Consider the following 17706-nt stretch of genomic DNA (forward strand, 5'->3'; position numbering starts at 1 on the left):
CAAAAGGGTGTACGGGTGTAATATAGTGGGCCCCACCCATCGAAACATGATGTGTCAATAGTAGGCCCCACTACAACAAAATGTGATTTGTAAATTCGGGCTCCATATGCACGGGTTAGGAGGAGATGGTGGGTCCACCTAGCAAAATATGAAGTGTAAAATGGCGGGCCCCAACATGCTGTAAGAACCATTCTCTTGCTCCATATGCACGGGTTAGGTGAAGTATGTGAAGATACTTTTACCCTCACGTGTAGCCTAGGCTGCCTAACCACCACTAGGTTGAGCCAAAAATGGATGCTTTTACTAGGGCTGCACATTTAAACCGCCTAAACCGATAAACCGAACCGAACCGGGACTTTCGGTTTGGTTCGGTTCGGTTTTTAGTGGCATTGGTTCGGTCACGGTTTCGGTTTTCCATAAACCGTTTGGATCGGTTCGGTCACGGTCTAGGAAAAATTTCAACCGGAAAATCCGAACCGAACCGATGGTATTTTTACCATTTTTTTATTTTTTGTTATATATATATATATATATATATATATATATATATATATATATATATATATCAATTTTCTTTACTTGGCACACCCAAATCTAATGTATTTAACTGAAAAGAGAAGAGACCGACCAAAATGGGTGTTTCCAAGTAAATAAATGGGCGGAAATATAACACCAAAGACCAAAAGAATAACTTATTACACGCTGAAAACTGAAAAGGAATAACCTCATAACGGCAAAACCCTAGCTGACGGATTTTTCTCTCAAATCTCTACTCTTTCTCCACTCGCTCGACCAAAACGACAAAACCCTAGCCTAAGAAGGATTTTGTGCTTTTGATTCGCGAAAGAAGGATTTTGTGCATTTGATTCAGTAGCTGCACATTCGATCTGCGAAACGGCAAAACCCTAGCATTTGATTCGGATTTTTCTCTCAAATCTCTACTCTTTGAGGTATGCTTGAATATGCATCCCTTTTTCTGCATTCGATATGCTTGAATATATCATTACCCCCTAAATCGTGTAAACTGAAGTAAAATTTCATCAAAAATGTTTTTTCTTGTAATCCAAACAGGGCATAAAAGTAGCAGCAATCCAACTCAAGGAAATCGGATAAACCGTGAACCGAACCGAACCGATCCGGTCAAGTCCGGTTTGGTTCGGTTCCAAACGGTTCGGTTACGGTTTGGAAATTTTCCAAACCGATGGCATCGGTTCGGTTCAAGGAATCCCCCTAAACCGAACCGGACCGAACCATGTGCAGCCCTAACTTTTACCCTCATTGGCTTTTTCTTTTTTTCCCTTTTTTGCTTCTTTTCGTATCAAACCTCTACCAATTTTTTGAACAAAATTACACAATGTCTAATAAAATAGGCTACTGATATTGGCACTACCATTTTTTGATAATGGCACAAACTCATCTTGTCTTTTACTATTTAAACAGCTGCCATTCGTTATTGCAGTTCTCAAAAGCTCTCATAAGCCAGATTACAGAGGAAAAGACTGAGTTTGTGTAATTATTAAAACATGGTAGTGTAAATGTAGCCATAATAATTTTTACCAAAATCTGTAATGAAAATCTCTCTTTTATTGACAAGTAATCACCTAATAATGTCGTAGACCCTCACTAGAGATTATTTAAGGGAAGTGATATATCCGACCCTTTTTATTACTTGGGACACCTAGGGCCAGTGTACATGGCAATCAGCCCCATTGAATCCTTCTAACATGAAGTACATCAGCCCCTCTGCAATCATTGATACACTGCTGCTGGTTGTCCGAAGTAATCAAAAGGGGCGGATTTATCACTTTCCTTTTTTAATACATACAGATTAGTATGGGCAACACTTACCAGTTCTTTCCCATGCTATACTCTAGTTGGGTCATTTTCCTTTAATTTTTCCCCAATATGGAGTGTCAATGACCCAGACGGTCCGATGGACTATCCGAATCCGAACTAACAGGGTCTAGATAAATTAGCAAGATCTATGGACACATTTTATTATTCCCAGTTGGATGCAGACAACTAACAAATATCCCTGGGACAATCTTAAATCCGATTTTATTATACTATTTTATGAAATTACCCTCTAAATATTTAAAACTTTGGTATTATGCCGGGGTATTTTAGTAAAAATAAGCCATATTTCAATTTGTGGCGGTGAATTAGTTGCTTCTTTCTTATCTAACCATCCATTTAACACCCACAAATTGGACGGTCAAAGTCGTCCAATCCAGATGGATTTCGATGCATGGGCCCATCCATAGCAAGGCCTAACGGATAAATGGTTTGAATCATTAAACAAATCAACCATTTGTAATTTCAATATAAAGGTTTTCTTTGGAAAAATATGTGCACTCATCATATAAGAACCCCTTATCCATGCATTCCATGAAAAATATGCTCATTAATTCAGCATTTTTCAAGATTGTAATGTAATTTAGACCAAGGCAAAATCATGGAATTTACTCAATATTTTAGATAAATTTCACATAGGGAATATGTGCACTCACTTTTTTCAATACTAGCCCTGTATCTTTGTGTAAGCCCAAGGGTTCATCCTCTTAACTTGTTTTGATGATTAACAAACGGATTTCACTTTGTTTGACCTTTTTCTAATTCGCTGTTAAAGGCCTTCACAGATCCCAAAAAGCAATCAAGGCCCAGTCAAAAAAATAATAATAAATAGAGGAAAGCATTATCAAAACAAGGGAGTGAATATACCATTTCCCTTTCAAATAGTGTGTAAAACCAAGGAGGGAGAATTGATTGCAACAAAAATCTTCAAGGAAAGAAGATCCATTTATAGTGATGCATATGGCTTAAACAAAATCTCTGTATAGCATATAAGAATTGCCTATCCATACCCAAATCATGTTGTGCTCCTTTTGTCCCACCCAACTGATTTCACAACGATCCCGCGCTTTGACTTAGGATGGCTGAAAGAATGCTACATTATCACTAATCCCCAGCTTGGACTTAAGATGGCTGGAAACAAGAACAAAAAATGATCAGAATAACGATAATAAGGATAAGAAAAACAAGAATAAGAGTACACTAAATGATAACAAGAAAATATAATTCAAGCCTGATGTGGTAGCAGTTGAGAGATATGGGTCCCAGAACAGTACAAGCTCCAAAAGTAAAAAGAGCGGAATAACTTACTATTTGACACATGAAATTGATAAAATCATTGCCTTCTCAAAGTTCAAAACCAAATTTGTCTACCAATTTTCTGTTCCGTTATTTCCTTCTATTGACAATCAAATAAGCTTCAAAGCCCAAAAGCATTTCCTCTATCAATATTCACCACCTTCAAAACCTAGAGACATTTTCATATAATAGTAATTTGAATCACCATCATAATACATAATACCTGTGAAATTTATCAAGACTTTGACTTAATCATGATCCAATGAACTAGATATGCTTCTCAGTTTCCTCTAGCATTTTCACCTCGGGTAGAGATCAATAAGAGATGACAACCAATGATTGTTTCTGTTTATCTAGACCCAGAAGCATTTCCTCTAGTAACTTGTACACATGGAATTGATTAGAACGTTCCCTTAATCGTAGTTCTTCAGACCAAATATGTTATCCGACAATGCGAAGTGGATTGCATCGCAAACCACGATGAATGCGTAAAACTACACCAAGAACAACTTCAAGAATGCAAAGACGAAACAACAAACAATGTGAAGAACTGACAATGCGAAGAAGCAACTAATAATGCGGAGGACAAACAATGCGAAGAAGAAACCGAAGAATGGTGAGATACATCAACTAGAGATGACAACACGACAGACGAGGAAGAACAACCACTAAACAACCACAACAAGAAGGACGAAGAACATAAAGGAATTACAAACACTCCCCTCGGACGAGAGTACATGAGCCCGGAGACAAAAACAAGACAAGAAAAGACAACACCAAGGAAAAGACAACACCAAGAACTACATGACAACACTCCCCCTCAAGTTGAAGGGATTCGACCTTCAAATTGCAATGAAAAGAAGACTATCATGGCACAACACCTCTTTTGAACATTTCGCCAAACACTTGTGTGCACTGTTGAGGCCATAGAAGCCAAAAAAATATTAGAAAAGAGAAAATAAAAGGGATAGGGTGGAGTTTTATGAATGGATAAGAGTTTGGTGGAGTAGATCTAAGACAAAGGCCATAGACGCCAAAAAAATATAGAAAAGAGAAAATAAAGGATTTCGGGTGGAGTTTTGGGAATGGGAAAGGATTTTGGGGGGGTAGATCTAAACAAAGACCAAAGGCCATAGAAGCCAAAAATATATGCAAAAGTGAAAATAAGCGTTCAGGGAGTTGTGGGGATGGAAAAGGGTTTTGGGGTGAGATTTGGGGTTTTGGGTGGATGGCCAAAGAAGCCATAAAAATATAGAAAAGAAAAAATAAAGGTTTAGGGAGGAGTTTGGGGGATGTGGATGGGAAAGGGTTCATGGAAAAGGAGGAGTAGAGGGTTGCGGCAAACACCCAAGAGGAAACTGAGATTTCTTTTTCCTTTTTTTTGTGTTGAGATTTACGGCAAACCTGAAGGAGGGTTGCCGTAATGCAGAGATAGATTACGAGAGACAAAGAGAGATTTGAGGGATTAGGAGAGAGAACAGCAAGAGAGAGATTTTCTATAAAGAGAAATACGACAAACCAAAAGGGGTTTGCGCAAAAGATGGGAGAGATTTTCGGGATTTTGTAGAGATATTAGGGTTTGGGTTGTTGGCAAAACCATAAAGAGAAAAGAAAAATAGAGAGATGGAGAGAACGATAGGTAGAGAGAGAATATAAAGGGAGAATTTTTAGGGATTTTTTTTGTTGGTTTTTCGCCAATGGTAAGGGATACTGCGTGCAAGAGTGAGAGGGAGAGAAAACCAAGAGATTTGAGAGAGAGAGAGAGAGAGAGAGAGAGAGAGAGAGAGAGTATGGCATGAGTTAGGAGATGGCTGTTCTTTTTTCCTTCTTCCTTTCCTAAGGATCTCTGCTCTGGTACCACGTTAGATTTAGGGTAGGAGGAAGAAGAAGAGGAGTAGAGATGATGGAGAGTTTCCACTAAGGAGCTCCCATGTTATATGATGTATATGTAGGAACCCAAATAGGGTTACAAGGTACAAAGACTACAATACCCTCAATACTACATATAATGCCTAAACTATGCTTACACACTCATCAACAAAGAACTAAAAGAAGAGTACAATAAAAGAAGAGTTAATCATAAAAGAGCTAAACACAATATTTAATAATAAAATAGAATGTCACACTTGACACCGTACAAAAACGTATCGACATACCCACATTAAGTCTAACACTTCTAGCATTACATTTAAAAGTGTCGAAAGGAGTGTTGACATGTGTGGAGGTCGGACACGACACGACACGTGTGTCAGCAATAAATTCAATGTGTTGGCTAAATCAGAAGCCTGTACAAAAGTTGAGCGTTATGATCAATTTTATGCTAAGATTTATTTATGTATTGAATCTAGATTAGGGGTGCAAAGGGTCGGGTTTAGAAATCATGGGTCTTAGGTAGGGTCGGGTTTTTGTTTGAAAAACCCGGCTCAATCTTGGGTAGGGCCGGGTTTAAAGAATAAAAACACGAAAACTTGCCGGACTTATATAGGTGTACTATGACTTTCTTAAATATCTCTTGAATAACATAGCAAATTATTTTTCAATATATTGTTATAATTGTTATAATTGTTATAATCTCTTGAATAACATAGCAAATTATTTTTCAATATATTGTTATAATTGTTTTCACCGATGTGAATCATGTGATCGTGGATGTGGAAATATAGTTTCCTTCTTAAATTTCGACACTCAATTACATAAATTTAGGGATTTTTGGTGTGAAGATTTGTTTTTATTTTCTACAATCTTTAAAATTAGTTACTATCCTACGCTAAATTTCAGAGATTTTTGGTGTGAAGATTTTTTTTTCTACAATCTTTAAAATTATCTGCCTCTAATCGATGGGTCTGTCACATTCCTCTGGTAAGACTCTTGGAAGGGAAGAGCAAAAAAATCAAGAGCTGGACAGAGAAGCCATGGGAGATTATGTTTGTTTTATGAAAAAATTTATGTTGCCTTTCTAGATGCATTGCTTGCTTGTAATGATTATCATTGTTTGTTTGAGAGATTATTAATTATTATGCATCTCTATTATTTAAAGGTTTGTTGTTTTCAACAAGGATTGAGTAGATTTAAAACACTGCTGAGCACTTTTTTTCACTAATCTCTTTCCTGTATCCCTCAATACGAGATTGAGTGTTTTCTTTCAATAATGAAAATTTCTTTATTAACAGTGGATTCTTCTTAGAATGTTTTAGCGATAACTTGTTGCATAATATTGTCACTGATCACTACTAGTGTTATAGACCAACTACTAGATTCCATTTGCAAAATGTGATTGATTATGTACTTGAAATCATTCAAAATCAGTAAGTCATTTCCTCTTAGAAGTTATCTCAATGTATCAAAAAATAGGATTGTCACAATCATATATCGAGAATGTGAAAAAACCCTACCCGACCCAACCCAACCCAACCCGAGAAATTATCTTGGGTAGGGCCAGGTTTATGAATCTACTAGATCACGATCATATTTCTCGGGTAGGGTAGGGTATTCCCGAACTGCCCGACCCGAGTTACAGCCCTAATCTAGATCTGTTTTCTTTCGAAAAATCTGTAACCAAAAGCTACCCACCGACTTTTGGCCATATTATTTTGATAAAGTTTCATCATAAATTGGTATCAGAGCGCCATTCATAGTTTTTTTTTTTCCACATAAATTGGTATAAGAGTGTCATTCATAGATTTGTTTCCGTATGGGTATCTCCAGGCGGCAACAAACTTGAGTAAAAATGGCCCACCAAACTTTAACACTATTTTGTACTCAGAAGTTGTTCAAGTGTCACATGTCATAAGTGGCATTTGAAATATTAGTGCAGTCACATCTCAAAAGATTCACACGACAGTGTTCATTCTTCTCATCAGTTTTTAATTTCATGGAACAGCTTCCATTCTGACAACATACTAAGAAGTACAAAACTGGTAACCACAAAATAATATATGATTTTTACAAGCTCTAAGAAAGACATATAAAGGTAGTCTGCCACCTAAGTAATCCATAAAGCACACTCCCAGGTCATATCACAACAATCTCATCCTGTGACGGGCATAACCAGACCGGACCACATAATAGAAGTCACAATGTTTAATATCAATGAAACTCATCCCTCTGTCTACAGCAAAGCCAAAACTCTTTTTTTTTTTCGAATGGCAAGAGAAGTTTTATAAAAATAGAACAGACTGAAGAGGTCTGAAAGAGAAGTACAAGAAAAGAACAAAGTCAAGCCTTGGCCCAAATTAAGGAGGAAGAAAATCGAACACCTCAATACTCTCTCCGAATATCCCGTCTCTAGCTAACCTATCCGCCTCACCATTAGCAGAAGCTTGACATGATGAGCAGACAAAGTTGCACAACGCACTCTATCATGGATTTCATCAAAGAGAGCAGCAAATCTCCAAGGAGTTGGATGTGTTCCTTTAAGTCACCTCATCACATTCAATGAGTCCCCCTCCATCTCCACCTATTCCAATTCTATATTTTGTAGAAGTTTTATTCCATGGTGTCCTCCCCTCCATCTCCACCAAAACTCTTCTTATGTAACAGTTCCCACACCCTTCCGTGATTCACTATTGCACCACAACATTACTTTGAATGCATGACACAGAAATCCTTCAAAAGCATCAGTATCTACAATGTAGAGTGTAGTGCATGGACAAACTTTGTATAATACACATGCACTGCCACCAATTCAGGCATGAGACATCACCAATGCAGTTCAGTGGCAATCTTCTATTTAAACAGTTTTAACACAAAGTTCCAATGTTTAAAACATGACTCCGAAAATAAATTCTCCTTAAGGATAACTTCTGTTATAAGTAGTTTGTTACAAGACATAATCTAGAGACAAATTCAGCTTCCATGTGGCTGTCAAAAGAACTCTAAAACTTTGAAACCTATAAAGAAAAATTGATCCATGCTAGAACTCTGTCAGAAGAGCATCAATACTGATCGTAAGACAATGAATTAATTTATTTTTTCCATTATTTCTTAGATAATTTAGATTACTTAGTTTATTTTTGTCTTTTTCATCGTTTTTTTAGATAATCTAAGCTTACTTAGTTTCATTGTATGTCTATTAGACTAGATAAATTCATGTCTACTCTTTGTAATTATGGTGAGCTGATAAGTATAGTTCAGGTAGCTCCATTTGCCATTGATTGGTGCCGAATCGAATTGTTTTAACATAGTTCTCCATATTGTTGTTCCTATGATTCGTTATTCTGTTTAAATGTTCATTTCTAGTGAGACGAGATTTTTTTTTTTTTTTTGAAATGGTATTTCTAGTGAGACGAGATTATCTGATGCACTTTCCTTTTTTATTAGAATGAGATTATCCAGATAAGGATCCTTTGTTTCAGTTTTTGTTTATTCGTGTGAATGGCATGATCTATCCGGTAAGCCAAAAGTAGAGGGATTTTTGGGTTTCTTGAGTGGTTGCCCATGGTGCCTTTGTAATTTTGGAACTCTGTAACTTGGACATGAGTAGATATGGCTTACCCATGGATGGCGAAAACCTGACATGTTGAGAACGCATTGAAAGTTGAAACACATATTAGGATTATAAATACTATAATTCATAACAGTATTGGATGTGGGAAGAAGGGCATGGATTTACCTTCTGTAGAACTCTGATGCAGAGCGCGATCCATTGTAGAAAATAAACCATAGGAGCACAATCATCAATATATCTACAACAGTTAAGAACATAAAAGACCCAGTATCGTCCTACTCCCAATTTTTTAAGGGAAAAAACTAAGAAGCTTTTTTTCAGATGAATTCGCATCTATTTGAATATACAGTTCTTGCTTAGTAAAATCTCCAATTCAGTTTCATTTTGAAAATCTAAACAATAGTTTAAAAGTCACATATAAAAAGCATAAAAAAAAAGACAGGAATATGCATGGAAAATCTAATAAAAGCAACAACTACCGGACCTCAAAAACTCTAAAAGCAACAAATTAGATATAAAGCAAACCAGATTAAAATGACAAAAACCAAATCTAAATGTCAGAAAAACACCATAAATGTTTTTTTTTTGAATGGTAAAAACACCATAAATGTATGTATAGATTTCTAAAAGGTCAGTTCTTTTCTAAACATGAAAAACCCATCTCCAGCTCACAAGCTCATCTAAGTCTCAATATCCTAGAATAACAAGAAGAAAATACATATCTTCCCCTCATAAATACCCACCCCAAGAATCTTCTGGTCACAAAGATCCACCTACCTGCTTGTGGGAAGATCTATCAGTCCTGAAAACCAAACCCATTTCCAAAACATCAATGACATCAAACCCAATAAGAAAAAATGGGGGTGAGTGGTGATGGTGTGAAAGGATACTGAAGAGATATCGCTCCCACCAATCCAACATGTAGAGTCCAAAGGTAACATTGTAGAGGTAGATCTTGCGATTGATCCAGTTCATTCTGCTTTGAATCTGCAAGGAAAAAAAAGGAAGCAAAATCAGGAATGGGAGATGAAGGATATGGAATGGAAATTGAAATTGCAATAGAATTATAACATCTTATAGCATGTTTGGATGTGCTGAAGTTTTTTCCACAGAAATCTTTTTCCTGAGAAAGGATTCAGTGATAATAAATCTACTATTTGGTTCACAGCCTTCCATTTCCTGGAATTTCAAACTTTAAATTCTGCTGTTTAATTCATATTGGTTAGCATTTACATGGAAAACTCTCTCATATGTATTCGATTTGCAATAAAAACTCCCAATAATGTTACCAAACATCATGTTTGAAAATATAGGAAAGTCTTACATCATACAATACTACTACTATTGTCCAATTTGAAAATGAAAGAATACTCATAATGTGCATAAACTGCAGGCATATAGGTGGAGACTTGAAAATTTTAGATGAGACTCTGCAATGAGGTTCTCTGATTGGTTCTCTGTATTTTATTTAACATAAAAGTTGAGAGTTGGAAATTGCAAGGTTGCCGTTGCATTTGCAATCTAAGAGTTGTGATCATGAGAAGGTTGGGTGAGAGTACTATTTGATTGAAGATGACTCATCTATTATCATCTATGAACTGAACCTTAGTTCAAGACGTGAGAACATAAGGGAAGGTGTCTCACAACTTCAATGAGGGTAACACTAATAAGGTAATTGGGTCTCTTTCCAACTATAATTATGTATAATTACTTCTGTCTCAATAGTACCTTAAACAAAATCAAAGAAGAAAAGCTAACTTGTCAAATTGATTCACTTGCTACCACAAATCAATTCATAAAAGCAGAACAGTATCAAAATAAACAATTACAAGAACGAGTCTATTTACGTGCAGTGTATTTCCTTTTGAAGCTAACCAGAGTATTTCTTCTTTGAAGCATAGATCAAGTAACTGTTAGATGAATATAAACATAGATCAAGTAAATAAAATCCCATTATTCTGTGAATCTTTGGATCCCATGGATGACCAATTACCGGCACCACGCTCACAGCTACCAAGGAATAAATGCAATCTTTCGGCTAGGGGAAACAGTTAAAGCTTCATGATCGAAGGATATCTTTAGAGGAAATTTTCAACTGCTTATACATAGAAAGATTGGATCATGCATTGGATGCAGATTGCACGACCGGTTTGAATGAAACCTTCCCTACTATAAAACATTGCCCACAATTTGTGTATCTCTTAGCATATTTGTGCGTGTGCGTGCGTGTTTGGACAGTTTCAATCACTTATTAAAAGGGCGGCCCAATGCACGAGGCTCCTGCCATTGCGGGGTCTGGGGAGGGTTAGATGTACGCAGTGTTACCCCTGCTTTTTAGAGAGGCTGTTTCCGTGACTCGAACCTGTGACAACCAGGTCACAATGGAGCAGCCTTACCGTTGAGCCAAGGCTCGCTTTATACAAGGCACTTAAAGAGATAATAATAGAATGATAAAGATAAGGATGGAAACTACTAATCTAACCTACCTACCTACAATTACTTAGTGTTACATGCCTAATTGGCCGTAACACTCAACAACTCAACAAAGCCTTTGTCCCAAACTAGTTGGCCGTAACACAAATAAACAAAAAGAAAATAGAAAAGAAGGGGAAGAGAGGTTGATTCGAGACAACCGGACCTCCTAATGGCTCGATTCGAGAGGAGCCATGAGTCTCCTAAAACAAAGTTTCCCTTGTGCTGTAGATTTCTATTCTCCCCCATTTTCATTAACATAAACTTCTTAAACACAAGCATAAAGGTAGTGCCACATAACTACCCCATTAACCCACTTACATAACACATAACAAGTAACCAACACCCACTAACAAGACACATCATCAACAACTAACTCCCACTACCGTAAACCAAGGCTTTAAATCTCGGTTTCGGTTTCGATCATCAGCGAAACCGAAACATTTCGGTTTCGATATGAAATTTCGGACGAAATCTTGTAAAAATTTCCGAAATTTTTGAAATTTCCAAAACATTTCACCGAAATTTCGGGTGAAATTTTGTACTTCATCGAAACGTTTCACCGAAATTTCACTGAAACGAAACATTTTGGCCGAAATATCCGAAACATTTAGGCGAAGTTTGGTACTTTTCCGAAACAATGTGTATTTTGTTTCGTTTTCAACCGAAACCGAAATATTTCGGCCGAAACGAAACATTTCGGCCGAAATTTAAAACTATGCCATAAACCCATAAGCCATAACTACACAATAACTACCTTTTAGTTAATCCCATATACACCATAGTAAGACATGCACATATAATTCCTTCCCTCTTACAAACAACTTTGTCTTCAAAGTTGATTTTTTTGGAAAATACATTATTCCACTGGGGTCCCAAATTCTATAGGACACAATTTTGTTGAACATCAGAATTGATATTATGCCTTCACGTTCTTTATGAAATATGATCGTGATCTTTGGAATCTCACTTTGGAAATCAGTTGTGATCAAAGTTGCGAAGAAATTGGATTTTTCATGATTATCAATTATCACTTTTTTTCGTCCGAACATCAAAATCTTCAAGCTTCAGCCTTCATCTCTGCGTATTTCCTCTCTCTCTATGCTGATTTTTTTCAAGCCTTCCATAAATTGCCATTGTCCGTCCATCATTTTCAAAACAAGTGTTTTAATCTCTTGCAGATCTTCACGTATTTATTCCCAAAACTCCGAAGACGCAACATGGTGCAGGATCTACCGTTCTGATACCAAGCTGTTATGGACTTGATTTTCTGAACATGTAAATGGAGTGAACAAGTTCAAATCGTTAAGAATACTTTCCTTGCGCAAGTAACTTAGCTTTCTGCTTTCCTTGTTCTTGTTTTTCTTACCTATTTTGGAGAAATGTGCTTGAAACAATGAAAGCTAAAAGTAAGAACACACTGTTTACTTCGAGGGTAAACGACCTCCTAGCCAAAGGCTGTATTACAAAGATAAGATGCCTGTTACACTATTCCCTTCCACTGGTTTATAGACTCCTGCCATCATTAAATAACTAATTCATAACCAATAGCTTCCCTGCAACCATATCTCCTACATAGTAGCTATTCACACCCAACTAAAGACTAGGAATACTATCTGTTGCAAGGACTCCCACAATCCTATACCAACTGACTACACATCCAAATAAAAACAACTCTGCCCAGCCCTATACTGCTTTATTACATCAAAATAAAGACACATAACATTTCCTTCCCCCTAAATCTCACCCTTGTCCTCAAGAGTGGACTCTGGAAATCAAATTTTCATCTCTTATAAGTCTTCCCAAGTTGCATCTGATGGAGAAAATCCCTTCCAGTGGATCAAAATCTCTTCCTTCGGTTGTCTCAATGGAGCAACCTTACCGTTGCGCCAAGACAATGGAGCATATTAAGATGACACTTGCTATTTTACGGTCTCACGAATTGTCTGTAAAAATGGAAAAGTGCAGTTTTGGGAAGCAGGAGGTGAAGTATTTAGGCCATGTAATTAGTCATGAAGGAGTTGCAGTAGATCCGGAAAAAATTTCGGCTATGATTGAATGGCCGAAACCATCATCGTTGAAGGCTTTGCGAAGATTTTTGGGGTTAACGAGATATTACCGCAAATTTATCTAGAATTACAGTAAAATTGCAGCCCCTTTAACCAACATGCTGAAGAAAGGATGCTTGAAATGGGACACATGCTCAGAGTCTGCTTTTGAAGAATTAAAGAAGGCTATGACGCGAGCTCCAGTTCTTGCCTTGCCAGATATCTCAAAAACTTTCATTATTGAATGTGACGCATAAGGAGCGGGAGTAGATGGGGTGTTGATGCAAGGGAAGAGGCCCATTGCCTTTTTTAGCCATGCTTTAAAGGGTAAGAATCTATTCCTATCAACATATGAAAAATAAATGTTGGCTTTGGTCATTGCAGTTCAAAAATGGAGGCAAAAATCTTGGGGAATGAATTTTGTCTAAGAACTGACCAAAGGAGTTTGAAGTACCTTTTGGGAGCAGAAAATTAAATTACTACTCCTGCTCGACAATGGTGGATGGCGAAACTCATGGGTTATGACTTTGATGTGGAATACAACACCGGGAAGGAAAACGTAGTCGTCAACGCCCTATCTAGAAGAGGAGATGGAAGAAAATTTAGCAATTTCACAGCCAGTACCACGATGGCTCACTCCAATTCGGGAAGAAGTTCAAAGCAATTTGGTTTTGCAGGAAATTGTGAACCGTGTGCAGCAAGATGAAACCGTGGGTCCTTGGAGCTATAAAGAAGGTATTTTATTCTTGAAGGACAAAATATTTTTGTTGGCAGAGTCCTCTTTAGTCCCAACTATTATGGAGGAGATGCACTCCAGTACACATGAAGGTTTCCATAGGACTTTCCAAAGAATCAGATCAGTATTCTTTTGGAAGGAAATAAAGAAGGATATTAAGGAGCATATTCAGCAATGCGACACTTGCCAACGTATAAAATGGGAAAATACTTCACCAGCAGGTCTTCTTCAACCTCTCCCCATCGCTACGCATGTATAAAAAGAACCTCTCCATGGATTTTATAGATGGACTTCCAACTTCAAGGGGTAAATCTACAATATTTGTGGTAGTAGATCATCTATTGAAATTTGCGCATTTTATTCCTACGTCTCATCCATATACGTCATTGTCAGTGGCTCAAATTTTCTTTGATAACATCTTCAAACTTTACAGCATGCGAAAAACTATAGTTTGTGACACAGATCCGGTCTTCACTAGTGCATTTTGGAAGGAGCTTTTCCGTTTGTAGGCACAAATATCAATTTTTCGTCATGATACCACCCCCAAACCGACAGACAAACGAAAGTGGTGAATAGAACGGTTGAAATGTATTTGATGTGCTTCTCGGGTGACAAGCCAAAAGATTGGGATTGATGGATTTCTTGGGCAAAATACTGTTACAACACCAATATTCATACTTCCACAAACAAAACCCCATATGAGATTGTCTATGGCGGCCTCCACCAACCCTTTCGTCTTACATCCGGGTGCGACGCAAGTTGATTCAGTTGACAGGGAGTTGTATGATAGTGATCAGGTTCTCAAGGAATTAAGGAATCATTTGCAATCTGCTCAGAACCGTATGAAGAAATTTTACGATGCTCATCGAACGAACAAGAGTTTTGAAGAAGGAGAATTTGTTTATTTACGCCTACAGCCATATAAACAAGTCACTATTTATCTCCGTAAAAATTGTAAGCTATCGCCATGATATTACGGGCCAATAGAGATTTTGCAGAAAATTGGAAAGGTATAAGCTCAAGCTGCCCTGCAACTCATGCATTCATCCCGTTTTCCACGTATCCTGTTTAAAGAAGAAGGTTGGCTTGAACATTCCAGTGCAGTTGTCACAAGCAATACTGGATCGACGAATCAGGAAGTGAAAGGAAGAGGTTTTGATCCACTGGAAGGGACTTTCTCCATCAGATGCAACTTGGGAAGACTTAGAAGAGATGAAAATTCGATTTCCAAAGTCCACCCCTAAGGACAAGGGTGAAATTTAGGAGATGTAATAAAGCCGTATATGGCTGGGCAGAGTTGTTTTCATTTGGATGTGTAGTCAGTTAGTAGAGCATTGTGGAAGTCCTTGCAACGGATAGTAGTCCAAGTCTTTAGTAAGTAGTTATCAAGTCCAGTCTTTAAGGGAGTTTGGTGTGAATAGCTACTATGCAGGAGATATGGTTACAGGAAAGCTATTCTTTAGGAATTAGTTATTTAATGATGGTAGGAGTCTATAAACCAGAGGAGGGGAATGATGTAATCTATAAACCAGAAGAGGAGAATAATGTAATGGGCATCTTATCTTCGAAATACAAGCTTTGGCTTTAGTAGGTCGTTTACTCTCGAAGTAAACAGTGAGTTCCTAATTTTAGCTTTCATTGTTTCAAGCACTCTTCTCCAAAATAGGTAAGAGAAACAGAAACAAGGAAAGCAAACAACTAAGTTACTTGTGCCAGGAAAGTATCATTAACGATTTGAACTTATCCACTCTATTTACACGTTCAGAAAATTAAGTCCATAACAGCTTGGTATCAGAGCGGTAGATTTTGCGCCATTGCTGCATCTTCGAAGTTTTGGGAATCAATACGTGAAGATCTGCAGGAGATTAAAATACTTGTTTTGAAAATGATGGAAGGACAACGGCAATTTGTGGAAGGCTTGAAAAACAAATCAGCATAGAGATGGAGGAAATACACAGAGATGGGGGAAGGCTGAAGCTTGAAGATTTTGATGTTCGGATGAAGAAAAAAGTGATAATTGATGAATATGAAAAATCCTATTTCTTCGCAACTTTGATCACAACAGATTTCTAAAGTGAGGTTCGAAAGATCACGATCATATTTTATGAAGAACGTGAAGGCATGATGTCAATTCTGACGTTCAACAAAATTGTGTCCCATAGGATAAGGGACCCCGGTGGAATAATGTATTTTCTCCAACAAATCAACCTTGAGGACAAAGTTGTTTGTAAGGGGGAAGGAATGATATGTTCATGTGTTACTATGGTGTATATGGAATTAACTAAAAGGTAGTTATCATGTAGTTATGGCTTATGGGTTTAGGATAGTGAGAGTTAGTTGTTGATGATGTGTCTTGTTAGTGGGTGTTGGTTAGTTGTTATGTGTTATGTAAGTGGGTTAATGGGGTAGTTATGTGGCACTACCTTTATGCTTGTATTTAAGAAGTTTATGTAAATGGAAATGGGGAGGATAGAAATCTACAGGGTAACTTTGTTGTAGGAGAGTCGCGGTTCCTCTCGAATCGAGCCATAATGAGGTCCGGTTGCCTCGAATCAACTCCACTCCCCCTTCTTTTCTATTTTCTTTTTGTTTATTTGAGTTACGGCCAATTAGGCACGTAACACTAAGTAATTGCACGTAGGTAGGTTAGATTAGGATGTTTCCATCCTTATCTTTATCATTCTATTATTATCTCTTTAAGTGCCCTGTATAAACATTGTTTTAAGGGTAATTGTAATCATCTAAGATTAGTGGAGGTTTCTAATTTATCAGCTTGCCATGTTACTAGAAGAAAACAGACTAACATAGGGCCTTCAAAGAATGATTATCAGTGGAGATATTTGCAAGTCTTGATTTTCATGAGAAATAAAATCAGAATCAACCCAATTGAGAATGTGAAAAAGGCAACCCAAAATTCATGAATTCTTTTAATTGCTAGAAAGTTTCCCAAGCATCCCCAACAGGCAAGCTCACAATCATTAGGGGAAATAAATTCAGAGAAATCTTCCTCTTCCCTTGCTACTCCAAAAAAAAAAAAGCCCAAATCTATGACCAGAAATCACTAACCTTGTGATCCAAAGAAAGGTATAAAAATCCAGCAATACGATTGCAAGAGATCGGCGATGAGGAGCTTGAGAGAGAGAGAGAGAGAGAGCAAAACCTGGTCAGAATAAAAGAAGAGGGGATAAGATCGGACAACACTTTTTTGTGGAAAATCAGAGGCAATAGGCCCTGTTTGAATTGTAAGAAAAATATTTCTGAAGGAACATTTTTTCTTCAAATTTTTTTTTCTTTCCACGATTTATAGAGAAATGATATGATTGTGATTAAATTAGAGAGGTATTAACGGGAAATGATATATTCGACCCTTTTTTACGTGGGACAGCCCCTTCTATCTATTTGTTAAGAGTAGTCATAAATACAACAGAAGGGGTTATCCCAAGTAAAAAAGAGGGGTGAATATATCAATTCCGGGTATTATCACAAATTGGAGAATTTATATGATGGGTGGCCGTGAAAACACGTGAAGTCTAAAAAAAACTAGGTACGGTCCACTTTTTTTGATGATCCAAACCGTTCATCTGTTTGGGCACAACGTAAATAGATTGTGCCCAAAAAATCATTTCCATAGGATGATCCTAACCCTCCGATCTGTAGAAGATTCCATAAATGATTTTTGGAAATCTCCATATTCAGATCAGTTCAGATCGGAGGGTTAGGATCATCCTATGGAAATGCTTTTTAAGGCACAACCTATTTACATTATGCCCAAACAGATGAACGGTTTGGATCATCAAAAAAAGTGGGCCGTACCTACTTTTTTAGACTTCACGCGTTTTCACGGCCACCCATCG

General features: G+C 37.3%; 1 protein-coding gene across 1 annotated transcript; it reads right to left on the minus strand.

The window, feature by feature from the left end:
- Nucleotides 1–2663: 2663 nt before the first annotated feature.
- Nucleotides 2664–17169, minus strand: LOC143851882 (uncharacterized). Its single transcript, XM_077361381.1, has 4 exons — nucleotides 16919–17169; nucleotides 9487–9583; nucleotides 8762–8834; nucleotides 2664–2985 (listed from the first exon to the last, which is right to left on the minus strand). The coding sequence occupies exons 2-4, from the start codon at nucleotides 9569–9571 to the stop codon at nucleotides 2928–2930; spliced, it is 216 nt and encodes a 71-aa protein (XP_077217496.1). The 5' UTR covers nucleotides 9572–9583; nucleotides 16919–17169; the 3' UTR covers nucleotides 2664–2927.
- Between the last annotated feature and the right edge of the window lie 537 nt (nucleotides 17170–17706).

Source organism: Tasmannia lanceolata, unplaced genomic scaffold (assembly GCF_043159265.1).
Source record: "Tasmannia lanceolata isolate RefF3 unplaced genomic scaffold, GAP_Taslan_0.1 ptg000018l, whole genome shotgun sequence".
Taxonomy (NCBI): Eukaryota; Viridiplantae; Streptophyta; class Magnoliopsida; order Canellales; family Winteraceae; genus Tasmannia; species Tasmannia lanceolata.